We start from the raw sequence: 17,574 nt of genomic DNA on the forward strand, positions 1-17,574 counted from the left end.
CGTGACCGAACTCGTAGGTGTGCGGCGGGCGGCAGTGACGACCTTGGCCGTGATGTCGGTCTATCTAAATGCGTCGTCCGGCGGCGGCTGTGTACGAACTCGTAGAGTCGCGTTGGTGTGCGTCGGTGTTACGTCGATCTATTTGCGTCGTTCGGCGGCACACAACTTCGGCCGCGATACTCGGCAAATACACGGTACACGAGTTAGGAAATTTCACGTTATACGATTAAGACGGCCGCGGCCCACGAAGTAAACGACACTACTCGGTCGGTACCAAATGAGTAACAACAGATTGAAAACCCACAGATCGGGCTATCCGCGACGAGTGCACAACGCACACGGAGCATAAGCAAAAGCATAGGCACTCGCTCCGCACGACACTGATCGAGAGGACCGGTGCGTATTCGCGCAGCTTATAGGGCTGTATATAAACAATTACGTTATCTTATCAATTATGTGTTATCATAAATTGGTGGTCCAACAAACAACGAATACTGCAGCTGTAGTTTGCTACGTTTTCACTGTTTTCAGCTTTGAACTAATTTGTTGTTTGTACTTTGTTAATAAATTCGTTTTTATTATTCAATCTTTTATTTAAAATGCCGACTATTTGTGCCGTTTTCGGTTGTGGAAACAAAACCTTGGACAAATCGTTGTCATTTTATCGGTTTCCAAAGGTTAAAGTGAATGCTGCCTCAGATTTAAAAACACAAATATTAAAACAGCGAACAGAGTGGCTTAACGCGTTACACAGAACTGATGTTCATGATAGTCAGTTGAAAAATATGAGTATTTGTTCAATTCATTTTAAATCTGGTAAATATAAACAATAGTTACTTAGCGACTGCTTTGGTACTTGTCTTTAACTAATATGCTGCCTATCCATCTACAGACTACAATTAATAATCATACTTGTACAACTCAGATTGACTACTTTATATAGTATAGACTATAAGACCTATTTAATCTATAATAGACTAACACATTAGTGATTATGTGGACAAACATAAGAATAAATTAATAATAACTAAAATCTATAAGTACCTATAGCTGCTGCATAAGTTAAATTTTTTTATAATATTACTATGCTACAAAATATAAGGTTGGTTGTATATTATTAAACAAGTATTCATCACATATATTATAAATTATGAATTTTTTTTCAAATTATTTTATTTTAAGGTAAACCAGCCAATTACAATGATGATAAAAATCCAGATTGGATACCAACCTTAAGCATGGGCTATAACTCTGGAAGAAGTAAATAATTTTTTCACATTTCTTTTCTACATTTTTAATTAACTATTTTTTTTTTCATATTAGGTAAAGCGACTACTCCTGCAATTAAAAGGTACAATCGTACAAGTAGAAGAATGGAATTAAAACCTACGCAATTGTTTCCAAATACTGTACAATTAAATGTGGTTGATTCTTCTGAACACAGTATAAGCATTGATGTACCAAATGATATATTGAATGATGCTACTGAAGAAAGTGGAACAGCTTGTAATACTGACCTTAAGTTAAATGATGTCAACAAGTTGGAGAATTTGCGAGATAAGTGTTCTGAATTACAAAATCAAGTAGATTATTTTAACTTAAGTGAAAAAACATTAATTGGGCGGGAAAAAATGTTGACTTATTACACAGGACTGGAATCAATGGCTGTTTTTAATTTAGTATTAGATCACATTAAACACGGACTTACTGCTAATAATCAGAGATTAAACAAATTTCAAAAACTTTTATTGTGTCTAATGAAATTAAGATTAAACATTCCATTTACTGATTTAGGATATAGATTTAATGTAACATGTTCAACAGCATCAATTATTTTCAGGAAAGTGATCATATTGTTAGAACACATGTTTAAAAATCTAATATATTGGCCAGATAGGGAAGCTCTACGCAGTACAATGCCAAGATCATTTTTTAATATATTTGGCAATTCAGTTGCTGTTATTATTGATTGTTTTGAGATTGCTATAGAAAAACCATCAAATTTAAAAGCTAGGGCACAAACATGGTCATCATATAAAAATAAAAATACTGTAAAATATCTTATAGCTATAACTCCTCAGGGAAGTATTTCATATATATCAGATGGTTGGGGTGGTAGAGTTAGCGATAAACATATAACTGAAAATTGTAACTTTTTAAATAATTTAATTCCAGGAGATGTTGTTTTGGCCGACAGAGTATTTACTATTAATGAAAGTGTTGGTTTTCATTGTGCAACATTAAAGACTCCAGCTTTTACAAAAGGTTTACCCCAGTTGCATCCATGCTCTGTTGAAGAAACCAGAAAAATTGCATCTGTCAGAATTCATGTTGAGCGAATTATTGGTCTTACTAGATCAAAATTTAAAATTTTAAATGGTCCAGTACAAATAACTACTCTTAAACATCAAGATGATGAGACATGTCTACTAGATTCCATCGTAACGGTTTGCTGTGCATTAATAAATATGTGTAGTTCAGTTATACCTTTAAGTTAAAATTATTATAATTTTATTAAAAAAAAAATATATGTACATTCAAAACCTATTTAAATAAACAAGTACACTTTAATGAAGTTATTATTTGCAGAATTCGCATATCCATTTCTTTGATGTTGGTTTGCGTTTAATTCCCAAACATACATAATGGTACCAAAGATTAGGGCAATTTTCCTGTGTACACATAGTTGATTTACCTCCTTTGTCTTCCTTACAGGTACAATATTTATAAGGTTCCTTAGCAGTATCAGTATTTTGCATTACTTCCATATTATTTTTAACTGACAAAGTTTCAGTATTAGTGAAATACCGCCCTACAAGTTCTGGTAAGATGGCTTCATAAAAAAACCATTTTGATTTAGCCACTATTTCATCACATATTTCATAGTCAATTTGAATACGTTCTACATAACAATCTTCATATGATGACCATACTAAAAAATCACCGTAAGTGACACCACACATCAACAACTGAGTTTGTACCTGATAATAATACTGATGATTTTTATTTAACTTTCCTCTAGTTAAATAGGTCATACTTCTTATACTTTTGTCTTTAGTTAAGCTATAGGGACATTTTATTTCTACGCAGCCTTTCCCACAACAATCACAACTAATTATTCCATCTGGACTGGCACCAAGATATGGAAAATTTGGATTAATTACTAGTCCAGAGATAGTGAATGAAAAATTTATGTGATCGTTTTTTAATTTTTTTATGTATGCATTTCTACCATCAATTTCATGGATTTTACCCCAATCGGTAGCTGCGCTTTTAAACTGTTTTGTTGATGGATAGCATATTGTTTTTAAAAGACTAATATTTGAATCATAGGACTTAACAGTACAAATGTCCTTGGCTCTAGAAGCTGTGATACGGCCACTTCTATGCGTAAACCAATCTTTAGATTCTGACTGTAGTTTTGTTGATTTCTCTATATCAAAACAATCATTTTCATTTAAAGAAAAATCTAATTTTGAACCTATATCTACTAATTCCTCTCTACTTAATGTGGCATACTCATCTTTAAAAATATTTGTTAAGCTTTTTGGAAAATTATTTTTTACAAATTTTAAATTAAATGGTGTTACTACTTTCAAAATACTAGCTTGACTATTAATGGTTTGTAATTTTCCTAAGAAATTTTTAAATTTTTTTGAATTATTCAGTGTTATAGGTAACTTTTGTATGTAATTTGATTTTGGTTTCAATTTGAATTGTGTGGAAGCCATGTTCTTTGGATGATTAAAGTTTATTTCACTTATTTTACTAGGGATAGATTTGTCAAGAGATGGTGCTGCCCAATATGCATAGACATCTGTAACTGATTTTGTACTTTTTATATTAAATGCATGCTGCAAATAGAAAAGGACTGCTCCTACGTGTGAACAACATTCACCTAATCCAGCCATACATAAGCAATGGGCAGCTTCAATCTTGCCATTCATTTTAACTATAACCCATGGCAGCAATTTAATGTCATTTAACCTTTGAGAATGTGCTACCTAAACAAAAATAATAGTAATAATGTAGAGACAATAGGCTTATAATGACAGTAGGCTTATAGGGGCCCCGATGTATTTTGAAACACATAATAAGACAATTTTATTTTGAGTCAATGCACTCAAAAAATAAAATATGCATAAATAATTAGGTATAATTGTTTAAAAAAGTAGGTGTTTGCCTTCAATTATATTATATCCACTCACCCACCCACCCACTTACTTACCTATGAAACATATCATAGGCAAAACCAACTTTCGGCGCCTCTGTAATTTATTATCTGTCAAATGATGTAAAGAAGTAGTGTGCCAACTGCCAAGTAGTCTTAGAACAAATAGTGATAATAAATTAACTTAGAATCTATAGTTAAAGTTTGGTAGAATTATACTTACACCAAACAAAACTGCTGTTAAATTCCTAGGCAACACAACACTTTTAATCTCTGATTATAGAATAGACTATTATATAACCAGTAAGTATGTAAAGAGAAACAGAAACCTTTATATACTTTTTAAATTAATCTTTACAACACAGAAATACATTCTTATACTTGACTTACTTCAGCAACTACAAGAACATAGCTATCTACCTCGGTCCATTTGACATTTGAAACCCAACCACTAACAAAAAAATTATATGCATCTAAACTTTTGTACGCTTTAAATTCTTCCAATGTGTAAGCACTTTTAGTCAATACTAGGTAGTTACAAATATCAGGGTAAGTAATTGAAGGCACTAAGTTTAAATCTGTTGTCCAAAGTACACAATTGTCTTTCAACAACAAGTATGGATCTTGAGAATTTAACAATAGTATTTTGTCTAAATATCGTTTCCGAACATCCCCAGTTAGACTACGAGCGTGGTTACTTAATTTAATAGACATAATTATAACGTTATAACCAAAAAACACAATTTTAAGTAAGAGACAAGAGTTAACTAATAAAATTATGGCTAAATCAAAAAAAGTTAATTAGAAACCAAATACAAATGGACCACCAGTTAGTGATAAGAACGTTATCATATAATAAACATAACCTAAAAGAAAGTGATCTATTAGACTTTTATCATTTGTCTGCCGGCGCGCTCTCCCTGTACGACGGCGGAAGCGGCAGTGGGTCAGTACGTAACAGCGACGAATATCGAACAATAATAACTGTAGGTACCACAGAAGTCAAGTAACGCAAGTCACAAAAAGCAAATTTTACAGGAGAGACAAAACAAAAAAAATTGTTGCAATGGACATGTATTGGCGATCAAAAGCTTATCAATTTACTGGTCAGCGGGGGGTGGTCTGAAACGGGGGTGGCACGTAAATTCGTCGCGAGTCAATTCATCGCGCGTCAATTTATCGTAATCAATTTATCGCGACGTCAACTCATCGCGACGTCAATTCATCGAGAGTTAATTTATCGCATATATATTATGTAATATTTTTAAATCCAACATTTTCCTTCCCATTTTAATACAGACTTAGGACTGTCTACACATTTACTTTTTTATGTAGGTATGGTTAAAAATGTTGTCTTTTTTTTAGAAAGGTCTGTCATTATTAAAAGTTATAAATAGAATAAAATTGTAAAAATTGTATAATGTATAAATTGTGAATTAAAATGTATAAAACAATGTATAATACACTTATACTTGCAATTGGAAATTGTGTGCTATTCCTTGTAAATATTCATCAGTCGTTCTATTTTTGAAATCATAACAAATATTTTTCAAACGCTGTGCTTTGTCAAAGTATTTTTTTTTTGCGGGTGGACGTTTGCCACCTATATATTGTTCAAGTTTTACTTTATTTATATTTTCTTCTTTTTTCAACGCGAATATGAATTTCCAAATACTTGGATGGCATTGATTTAAAATTGAAGTAAAACAATTATGCCATCCTTCTACTGCATTATTAGTTCTAGGTAAATCTTGCGAAACCAATGAATAGCAATTCCAAATTGAAATGTCAAATTTAGGTGCTCTTCTTTTTTGTCGTCTGTCTATGCATCCTATCCAAGTTTCTTCAAAATAGTTGAGGATCGGTGATAATAATTCATCATGTTCGGTAAAATATGTTGTCTCTAAAAGATTATTATAAGCATTAATTACCTCATTTTCAGGTACGTAAGCTAAACTTGGTAACTTTCGTACTTGTAGTGCGAATATTACATCATCCTTATATCTCGTTTGAAGACCTGCATCTTGAATTTGTCGCCATATACACTGTGAAAAATGAAAAAAGCATCCTTTTACTTCTGTTTCTGGAAATTCATAATTTATCGCGTTCATCGCAGCTTTTTCAAAATCAACCATGATAGTCTTAGGACATAATCCAGTAGTAATACTTTTTAATGCTTGAAACATACGTCTATACGTTTTTTCTTTTTTAGCGGGTAATAAGACGTAAGCTGATGGTAAAACATTTGAATATTGTACTGCATGAATAGTATAAACTTGATAAAATAAAGTTGGAGCACTTGAAAATGTGCCATCACAAAACCAATTGTTGCATTGCGTCATAAGTTTTAATAAATTTGTTGTTGAAAAAATTAAAATTCTGTCTGTATTAATACCACTGTCATATTGTAAAAAAAGATTACCGTCAGTGGTTTTTGTCATCTCGTCAGGTATACTAAAATTGAAATCGGTTGGCTCTTTTGGTAATTGAAGTTGTTGTTTACGTAGTCGTTGTATAGTACGCTTGAGTCTATGAATATTAGGTAACTGAGCCGCACATTCTGTAGGGATTTGAGATAATGCTGTAGCTACTACAGAATGAGAACTTGCATCAACGTTATTGGTAGCTATTTCTTTTAGTAAATTTAGAGTTTTTTTTAACATTAGTGTCTGTTGAATTCGGAACGTGGTTATGGTCAGTACTTTTTAATATTTTTCCATCACTTAAATGAACGCGTCCTCGACATTTGTTTTTAAAATATTGGTTACATTTCCATATTGATTTAACGTCACTTTCTTTTTCTTTTACGAAAATATAACCATTGAATGAAAGCATACTTTTTCCTCTTTCAGTTTTTAATATTTCAAAAGCCATAATTGTATAAAAGAAGGAAAACGCACTAACACAAAAACGGCTTAGCAATATGCTTTCTGTGATCTCTTTTTAAAGGTATTAGGACGTAAGTCCTATACACAATAAACGCATAGATAGCAAGAAGTATACTAACTTAGGTCCTAAACTATGATAGGAGTATAGGAACGTATGCCCAGCGTTTAGTGTTTACATAAGAAAAGTGTTTCAAAATAATATTTTTGAAGTATTGGCGATCAAAAGCTTATCAAATTGATAAGCTCAAACAGGCACGCTGTGTATCATTTATAATAATATTGTGTTATTTTTCCATCTGGCCCTTTTCAGGGATTTGATCGCCAATACTTCAAAAATATTATTTTGAAACACTTTTCTTATGTAAACACTAAACGCTGGGCATACGTTCCTATACTCCTATCATAGTTTAGGACCTAAGTTAGTATACTTCTTGCTATCTATGCGTTTATTGTGTATAGGACTTACGTCCTAATACCTTTAAAAAGAGATCACAGAAAGCATATTCTGGTTATATGATCAACTCGAAATTTCAAAAAATGGACTTGCGTTAGTTGACTTCTGTGGTACAGAATAATAATATAAGTTTTTGATCAGCCTATTATAATCGATGTTTGTTAAACATAGATATTTAATATTTACATATAATAAATATAAAATATAAATACAAAAGTTTTTAAACTTTTAAGGCTCGGTTTTTTAGGAAGGTAAAAAAAATACTGAAGTGCCTTTAGAAATATACTATTTTAAATACTAATCACTTAAAAATTATGTATTTATTTTAAATATTTAATGTATCTATGATTAGTTATTGCAGTTAATAAATAAAATTCACATAATATGTGTATGTGTTCTTTTCACTAAACAACTAGGTATATATGGAAAATAGGTATAATTTTTTTATGTATTCACCTGCTTCAATGCTCCTAGTACATGAACCAAACCCTGTATGTCCTTTGATTCTTAAAATTAAAGATTTTGCTGGAGCATCCATTGAAAATCCATCTATTATAACTTTAATATCTATATCATCAATATTTTTACCATTCCTCAACAAATAGTTTGTCTCATAAACAAATACTTCTAGGTATTTATTAGAATCATAAGATTTTTCATTTCCCCAATAAATACCAATTGGAAACACAGAATTATTATGAGGCTGAATATAATATGATATAAAATCTTAATATTGGACAAAATGCACTACTGTTGCTTTTAGAGATGGGCAATCCATCAATCTCAATCACCATTTTTTACCAAGCCTACATTGATAGTTGGATTTACCGAAAAATATCTTTTAATGGCTATAAAAATGTGCTTGTGTAACATATTATACTAGATCCAATATTATATCTATTTACATAATTTTATAGTTATTTTAAGAACTTAAAATTTTTGGTATTTTGAATAAAGTAGGTACTAATATTAACATTTTCGAAAATTGATTTTCTAAATAATTCACAAATAAGGAGTGATCTCATTTGAAGAACAGAAATTATGATTATATGGTAATTTATCTTACTATTAGTGATACAGTTGGTAGGATTAATTATTGATGAAAATATAACATTTGAAAATGTCATTGTTTGTATAAATTATAATATACTTTATAAGTTCCATGTACCAACAAATATTATTTTTAAATTCAAACAAAATAACTAAAATTGTTATTCACTGTCATTCTCTAATTTTGTCCAAGTTTGAACTAAAAATATCTATAAAAAATTGTTTTTAGATATATATTACAGTATCTGAATCCTGTGATGATTGACTAAGTCCTTCTAAGTAGAAAATTGAATAGATACAAGTTACAGAGTATAAAAAAAATCCTAAAATACAATATTATTGAATAATGTTTTCAATAAATGTTATTGAGTACATATTTATAAAAAGTTGAATAAATACAATATTATTATTATTAGAAATATGTATTTATTATTAATTAGCATATAAAATTAAATAATACATACGTTTGAAAATAATTAGAAATTAAAAATCAATCTTAATAAAGTATGAACGAATGAAAATTAAAAACTAAGCTATATTTACTATTGAAGATAAACATTTAATAAAGTTTAATTACTTAAGTATATTTTATATTGTCATTTATATTCACATTAACAATATTAATAATTAATAAGTAATGGAAATAAGATTACTTTTTAGTTATGTATAAATCAATTACAAAAAAAAAATAGAGTTTTGGTATCTTCCATATATAGGTAGGTATGTCGATCAATGAAAAAGAATCAGTCTCTGATGAAATATCTGAATCATTGAATCGAGAAGGTATATAAAGAAATATATTTTATATTAGTATATTATTTATAGTGAATTTAAAATTTAAATTGATCGATATATAAAATATTGTGGATATTATTATTGGATGCTGGTCACAAAACCTTGAGAAATAAATAATTTTAATGATTTTTTTGTACATAATAAAAATAAACCTTATCTACTATTACCTACCTGAATATATTTTTCACGGACCAGGATTTCTCCTGAGTTGTACAGAGGTAGAATCTATCTATTTAAAAACAACAAGGTCATGATTCCGTTCTGAAAAATGTGTGAACATTGCATGGAAAGGTTATCAACGCTCCTTATCACTTTTCACGATTTTTTTCAAAATTTCTTCAGATTTTTCGTCTTTACTCCGTCCGAGGACTTTCCGTGTCCCCGCTAGGACCTTATTCGCTTTCCCCGCTAAATTTACTGGCCGCGCGCGTCCGTACTTTTTTCCCGGCTAGCCTTCCGCGGCCGAGATGACGCGCTTTACGTCCGCCGCCGTCGCGCGCGTTTTTTGCCTTTTCAAAAATTCGAGTTTTAGCCCTCTTCGACACGTCTCCGGGCCCCGTTCGCCCCTTATTCGCGTTCCCCGATAAATTTATAGACTGCGCGCGGCCGCACCCCGTTTGCGGAGAGAGCCTTGGCGGAGAAATCCGTCACCGTGGTCGCGGCGTCGTCACGTTTTTGACGACTTTTCGAAAATTTTCGACGTGGGTGGCCTCAAACACCCCTTTGAGAGGTCCGACCTCCGGGACGAAGACGTATTCGCGTTCCCCGCTAAATTTCTAGGCCGCAGGCGGCCGTACTTCATCCGGGACGAGTCCCGGGGCCGCGGGACGACGCCGAGAGCAGAGTGCCCATATCGCCGCCGTCGAGTGGGTATTACTATATACAGGCATAAATACATGCGTCGGAGGGTTCAATTTTTTTTCTCGAATATCGCGTTTTCGATGTCCGAGGGTGGCGGAGCCGGTCGTCCGCTTCCCGACGCGATCGCGTCCCCCTTTACGACGTTCTTTGAAGGACGTCGAAACCGCGTTCGTAATTCGCCGGGACGGCGAAACGGCTTAATAGTCATAGTTTCGACACCAGTTTTCAACTCAGTAGGTTAGGTTAGGTAGGTAAGGCGTTGGTGCGGATGACCCGGGGTCGTGGTTTCGATGCCATCCGCCGGGATCGGAGTTAATTTGCGGCGACCGTGTTAAATCGGAAATTTTTTCCGTGTTTTTTTTTTTGTCATTTTCCTTTCGCTATCACTTTCGCCTTATCATATTATTCGTATTGAACGAAAATTTTACCTTTTTTTTTTCAAAATTCGAGTTTTACCCCTTTCAAAGACGTCGGACCTCCCCGTTGATGACTTGATCGCGTTCCCCGTCAGATTTTGAGGTCGTACTTTTATCCCGGCGGGCCCTCCGCGGCCGAGACGACGTGCTTTACGTCCGCCGCCGTCGCGCGCGTTTTTTTTTTTTTCTCCAAAATTCGAGTTTTAGCTCTTTTCGACACGTCTCCGGGCCCCGTTCGCCCCTTATTCGCGTTCCCCGCTAAATCTATAGGCTGCGCGCGGCCGTCCCCGTTCGCGGAGAGCGCCTCCGCGAAGAAATCCGTCGCCGTGGTCGCGGCGCGTCACGTTTTTGACGATTTTTCGAAAATTTTTGACGCGGGTCGCCTAAAACCCCTCTTCGAGAGGTCCGACCTCTGGGACGAAGACGTATTCGCGTTCCCCGCTAAATTTATATGCCGCCTGTGGTCGTACTTCCTCCGGGACGGGTCCCGGGGTCTCAGGACGACGCCGAGAGCCGAGTGCCGATATCGCCGCCGTCGAGTGGGTAGGTATTACTATATACAGGCATAAATACGTACGTCGGAGGGTTCGATTTTTTTCTCGAATATCACGGTTTCGACGTCCGAGGGTGGCGGAGCCGGTCGTCCGCTTCCCGACGCGGTCGCGTCCCCCTTTACGTCGCCCTTTGAAGGACGTCGAATCCGCGTTCGTAATTCGCCCGGGACGGCGAAACGGCTTAAGAGTTATAGATTCGACACCAGTTTTCAACTCAGTGGGTAGGTAGGTGCGGTGGACCCTTTCGTCGTTTTCTTCTGCCTTATCAAAATATATTCGTATTTAACGAACATTTTACGTTTTTTTTTTTTTTTCAAAATTCGAGTTTTACCTCCTTTTCGGACTCCGTACAGTTCCGTTGAAACCTTATTCGCGTTCCCTCCTAGATGTATAGGCCGCTCGCGGCCGCGCTTCGTTCACGACGAGTCCCGGGGGCCGATTGACATCGCGGAGAGCTCCGCCGTCGTGTCGCTATTACTATCTATTATACAGGCTTGAATATATGCGCCCGAAATGTTTTGAATTTATTATTTAATTTTGTGTTTTCGGTGACAGTAATGAACGCTGTCCGCGATTCGACGTAGTCGGATTGCATACCTGACGACGTGACCCGGCCGTCGCACATTGTCCGCTATCCGACAAAGTCGGATTGCCTACCGGGAACACTGAGGTGATTGACCTGCTAGACACCAAAAAAATCGCGGCGGCTATATGATTTTTTTACGGAATTTTGAATTTCCAGCGGCATAACCCGGGCTACCACGTCGAACCGCGGTGGTCCTAACCTTATCACTAGACCTCCTTATCACACGCCAACCGGCTCGAGACCGTCGACTAGATCAAAAGACCACTGCAGCTTCCGACATCGGTTAAAAGTCTTCGCCAAACCCGGGGGGTTTGGGGGTCTCCCACAGCGACGCTTTGAGAGCTAGTATGGATATATAAAACAAGCATACTATAGGTACTAAAAATAGTAACCGTGGCTAATATACCAAGCATAAAATCAATGAATATTTCAACAGTAATAAAAATAGGTTATCGACATAAATAATACCTATACATAATAGTATACTGTTTTTACTTTTTTTCAAATGAATTCGTTAAAAAAAATACATTTTAATATAGGTACAATATATCCAAAAATCAGAAGAATAAAAATCATAGTAAAATATTATTCTGTTAGGGTGTCGGAGCGTTTTTACAGCAGACCCTCATAGGGAATTATAATATTATATTTTATAAACACAATGGCGTTTTTACAACATTTAGATTAATTTTATGCTATTGCTTATGCATAGCTTATACCGTATTACTAATATTTAAACAAATTACTATAACAATTAATAGCAATATTATATTTATATAACTATATGATAATAAACTGATAGAATGTCTTCACACAGAACCGTTTTTCGTATGCAACGATTTAACTCATACATTAGGTACCGTGACTTACTCAATGACGCCGTATCTACAACTAACACCTAGCTACTGTACGGTAGAACGGTTACCTACTTTACGTTACCTCATTTTTAATTTGAAAATTAATATCCGTAAATCATTTTCTTAATATTTTGATCACCCGTTTAGCACACACATGAAATGTATTTTTGCAAAAATAGTTTAAAAAAAATACGCAATAAATTAATATATTATGAGTGTATATAAAAAAACCTTATAAAATATAAAATTTTGCATTATGCGATTTTTATTATATTTTTTAATCATCATATATTTATTTTTTAAATTCGTATATACATATTTAACCTTTTCCGCAGTGTAGGAACTAACGTATGTAATTGTTTATCTGCTACTCTCGTGTAGGAACTTACTATTCCCCGGTTAGGCGTAAGCTGTAAGCAGTAGCGGCTATCAAACAAAATAATGGCGTATCAAATTTTGAATTTAACTACCCACCCGCCAACCATGATACACAATTTAGTAACCAATAATTTATTTTTTTTACCCTACACTCCTACAAATACAAGAAAAAAACGAGTAAGTGGGTGTCACTCTGCTGTAAAGTAGGTAGTAGCTGGTTACAAGTGGGTCACTGTAATAGATGGTGTTCAATTTGAATTAAATTATATAAAATTACTGTAAACCTACAAGAAACGATTCTGAGCGAAGACGGCCAGTCTATGATTTATTACTAAGTAGGTATATTTGAAACCTAATATTATTTTGAATAAAGTAATTTGCTTTACTATTAGGCATAAGTACAACAGTACCTAGGTTAAATTAATTTTACAACAAAATTGCATTTGAAAATATTATTATTTGTATAAAATATAATAATATACTCTATAAGTGTCATCTACCCACGAATAACATTTTTAAATTACAACTAAATAATTAAAATCGTTATTTTCGGTTCTAAAATGTAATTTATTCCAAACTTAAAATGTCTGTAAAAAATAACTGAGTTTTTATTTTATATTTTTTGCTTATAGTATGAACTATTTATAAGAATCCTTGTTTTACATTTTAGATTCTGAGCGGAGCGATGAATGTATTGATTTTACAATGATGTGGGTTTTTTTTTGTGTGTCTGAGGACACCTTTTAGAGCAGTAAAAATGCTTCGATTTTCTTCAACAGTACCTTTTCTGATAGGAAAGTGAATCTAGTTGGTACTTTGAGGGGTCAAAAGTATTTCTCAATAGTTTTCACAAGCGACAAGATAAACAAAAGAAAAATTAAGGAAAAACGGGATTTTTCACAAAATTGATTTTGGTTTTTGGTGTAACATTAAAACAAATGACCGTAGATACTTGAAATTTTCACTGGTTTTTTATATTTGCATTTTCTATACACTATAACATTTTCCAAATATTTTGATTTATTTTGAACTGTTTAGGGACATTTTCATTTTCCATTTTTTTTTTAGTTTTTTTTCTAAAGATATCAAAAAAATTTTATTTTTTGGCTAAAAAAGCTTCAAAATGTAATAGAAGTCTCCTAGTATATTGTTTCAAAGGCAGATAAAATATATTAAAAATCCTTAGTTACAGTTTTTTTTCTAAGCATTCAAAGTTCATAAATTGACAAACTATGGAAAAATCATGAAAATTAACAAATTATTTTGAGTTAAAAATTCGTAAAAAATTTTCTTTTTAAATCTAAGGTTTTAAAATGTAATACAAGATTCCTTATAAGTTTGTCTACCTTTATCAAAAAAAAAATGTCTATAAGAAAGTCAAATTCAATTTTTATGAGCGTTTGAAATTCAAATTTTTACAACATTGGATATTCACTCGATTTCTCATGTAGCGATTTCCTTATTTTGTTGTAATTCAAAAACGAACGAATTTAGATACTTGAAAATTTGACTGAATGTTTATATTAGCATTTTCTATACACCATACAATTTTGAAAATATTGTGAATCTTTTTGAGCTGTTTACGGACATTTTCAGTTTTCAATTTTTTTAGTTTTTTTTTTCAATAAATATCAATTAAGTTTTATCTGTTGGGCCAAAAAGTGTAAAAATTTAATACAAGGCTCCTGATATATTAATACAATATCAGTTGAAAAATATTAAAAATACATATGCACAATTTTTTTTATAAGCATTTAAAGATCGAATTTTGACAACATTTATCAAATTTATAATTTAATAATTATTTTGTAGTTAAAAATTTATAAAATGTTCAACTTTTATAGCTAAAGATTGTAAATTGAACACAAGGCTCTTAGGCTCCACGTAAATAGGTTATATATAAATTACTTTATTTACAATAATACCCACTGTGCAATAAATATACTTAGGCTAACTTAGCCTAAGTATATTTGATGATATTATTGTGAATAAAGTAATTTTTATAGTCACCTATTTACGTGGAACCTTGTATTTTCAATCCTTAGCTATAAAAGTTGAACATTTTATACATTTTTAAATACAAAATAATTATTTAATTTTGTCAAAATTCGAACTTAAAATATAAAAAAAAAAGTGCCTAAGTATTTTTAATATTTTTCAACTGCTATTGTAACAATATATCAGTAAATATATATTTAAAATATTTGATATTAATGTAGTCACGACTCTGCTCACCTAAGCTTTAAATACCTCCAGTAATGAACTAATCGTCTAAAATTCAATTTAAATCGTTGATAATCACGTGCTTAATATTGGCACAAACAGATTTTTGATTTTCGTAATATTTCCTTTTAGGGCGGTGCTGGCAAGACGCACGAAATAGTCGAACGGATTTTTCTCGCGAACCAGACAAGATTAAAAAATAACAACAACCTTAATTTTCCTTATAATAACAAAAATTTTGGCAATCAAAGCACTATAGTTAAAGGTATATTATTATTTTGTAAAAATAAAATAAATACTCATCATCATCATACTCGAGTGGTCTCCGGGACACAGTGATCTGTTTTCATTTGATAGCTGTAGCAGCTTTTAAAACTAAAAATTTAACATAACTAAAGATAAGCAATTCTCAAAAGTAAATTATAGCTTTAATTGAAATTAAATTTTAGTTTATTTTCTTTTTATAATAAATAATAATAGGTATTTTGTATTACATAATATTATATATTTATACCTATAAAATTTGTTTTACTTCTTTTAAGACTTAATTATTATTTGTATATTTCAAGCCATTGACTAAACGTTATCATAATTTAGTATTATATACATATCAAATCTAGAATAAAAAGATTACCTAACCATTTCAATGACAATTTCAGGATTGTAATTGTTATATTTGATTATATTATGTAATGTTTATGTAAAAATATTCGGATGATTAGAAGAAACAAATTGCACATATTATGCATAAGTTAAACTAATAGGTACTAATTAAATAAAAAAAATGTAATTCAATACTAAATATTACCAAACAATAGATGTTATTCAATTATTAATCAATAATACAAAAATGGTTAAAATAAAAACAGTTTGAATATGTAAAAGAATTGTAAAATGCTTTGTAAAAATACAGTTAACAATTAACAAATGATAACTAAAAAAAAGAACAATCAGTATAACTTACTTAAAAATAAAAAAGGTAGCATTCTTTCCTATGTCATTTTTCAAAAAGGTTAATAAAATAAAATGTTAACATTTCTTCAAAAAAACAATGTCATTACACACAGCAATCATGGATGAATGCTTTTATAAAAGAAAAAGTATATTAAAGAAAGTGTAAAATAAATCATCCAATCAAGTGTTGGGCGAACGTCTGAGGCTCTGACCAGTAAGGAATGCCAACTTCTGAGCCAACCAAGGAACTCAAACCGTACGCTAGGAATGATTTAAACAAAATTAGTTACATTATCGTATAAATGAATAGTATATTTTCTAGATACTAAAAAAATTACATTACATAAATATTTAAATATTAAACCTCACCTTGGTTATCTATTGCGCCTGGAGAAGAAATAGTTGTTGCTGTCTTAAAAAGTTCAGGATCAATTATTCTTCGGCCCCGCAGTGTGCCACGTGTTAATCTCACGGTCTCTCTTGAATCCATATTATTTCGCATAAATTCTTCTAAAATAAAGTTTTGATTACTAGGTTATGTTACGATAATAATACAGTTAAAAACATCTGCAAATATATATTAAATATATGTGGAAAAACGAAATACCATCATCACACTATACAAATATTTAATTTTTCTACTACTAATAAAACCCTGACCATCTGACGTATGATATTATAAACGATATTTCTGGTATTAAAGGTTATTTCTAATAAATACACATTTCCTATAAAATATATAAATAGTGTATATTATAATAAATGTATTCATTTATTTAATTTGATTTTCATAAGATAGCTTAGAAGAAATATATGAATGTACCGCAATATGTAAATGTAGTCTACGAGCCTAGCAAATCCTCGGTACGGTAAGCCATGGTTAATAAAACCTTGAGTTCCTAATCGATTTTATAATTAAGAAGGTCACCCCTTACAATGCTAGATACTTAAAAATTCTCATCACCGTTCATAAAAATAATACTAGCCTTAACTCACTATTGACGTCAATATATTTCTAATGAATGGGTAAAAATAAAAACTTTTGGTAAACGAAGGTAAGATACTGTCCAATGCCATCTCATCGGCTTCAACCAAAAACAAGTCTACAGTTATCTAAAAATGAATGTACCGAAATTTAAAAAAAAAAAAAATTATAGAATTGATTAAATTGACGTGAAAAATACAGAATTCGAATTCACTGTCAGTGCACAAAGCGTGCAAAACGCACGGAATAATTCAGAAAAATATTTTAAATCACATTTTTTTGAAAGAAAAATAACATATTAGTAGTCTAACATCGGTACTTCAAATCTCTAAATATATGAGAGACACTAATTGCAAAGCGATATAAATTTAAACGTATATTTCACGGAAAATATTATTATAT

At 32.0% G+C, this 17,574-nt stretch overlaps 2 protein-coding genes across 2 annotated transcripts; one reads left to right on the top strand and one right to left on the bottom strand.

The window, feature by feature from the left end:
* The first annotated feature begins 506 nt into the window (after positions 1-506).
* LOC132936715 (uncharacterized) lies at positions 507-2,585 on the top strand. Its single transcript, XM_061003477.1, has 3 exons — positions 507-816; positions 1,183-1,260; positions 1,324-2,585. Exons 1-3 carry the CDS (start codon positions 600-602, stop codon positions 2,496-2,498), a joined length of 1,470 nt encoding a protein of 489 aa, XP_060859460.1. The 5' UTR covers positions 507-599; the 3' UTR covers positions 2,499-2,585.
* A 3,052-nt stretch (positions 2,586-5,637) lies between these two features.
* On the bottom strand, positions 5,638-7,045 carry LOC132953584 (uncharacterized). The gene is given in 2 exon segments (XM_061025971.1): positions 5,638-6,837; positions 6,839-7,045. Coding segments are annotated over 2 exon segments (1,407 nt in total).
* Positions 7,046-17,574: the final 10,529 nt, after the last annotated feature.

The sequence above is a fragment of the Metopolophium dirhodum genome, chromosome 1 (genome assembly GCF_019925205.1).
Source record: "Metopolophium dirhodum isolate CAU chromosome 1, ASM1992520v1, whole genome shotgun sequence".
NCBI lineage: Eukaryota > Metazoa > Arthropoda > Insecta > Hemiptera > Aphididae > Metopolophium > Metopolophium dirhodum.

Excerpts from the sequence above, each read along its gene's own strand:
- LOC132936715 (XM_061003477.1), top strand. The coding sequence starts at position 600 with ATGCCGACTATTTGTGCCGTTTTCGGTTGTGGAAACAAAACCTTGGAC. Across the intron at positions 817-1,182 it reads TTCAATTCATTTTAAATCTG|GTAAACCAGCCAATTACAAT; the intron begins GTAAATATAAAC and ends TTTTATTTTAAG. Across the intron at positions 1,261-1,323 it reads GGGCTATAACTCTGGAAGAA|GTAAAGCGACTACTCCTGCA; the intron begins GTAAATAATTTT and ends TTTTCATATTAG.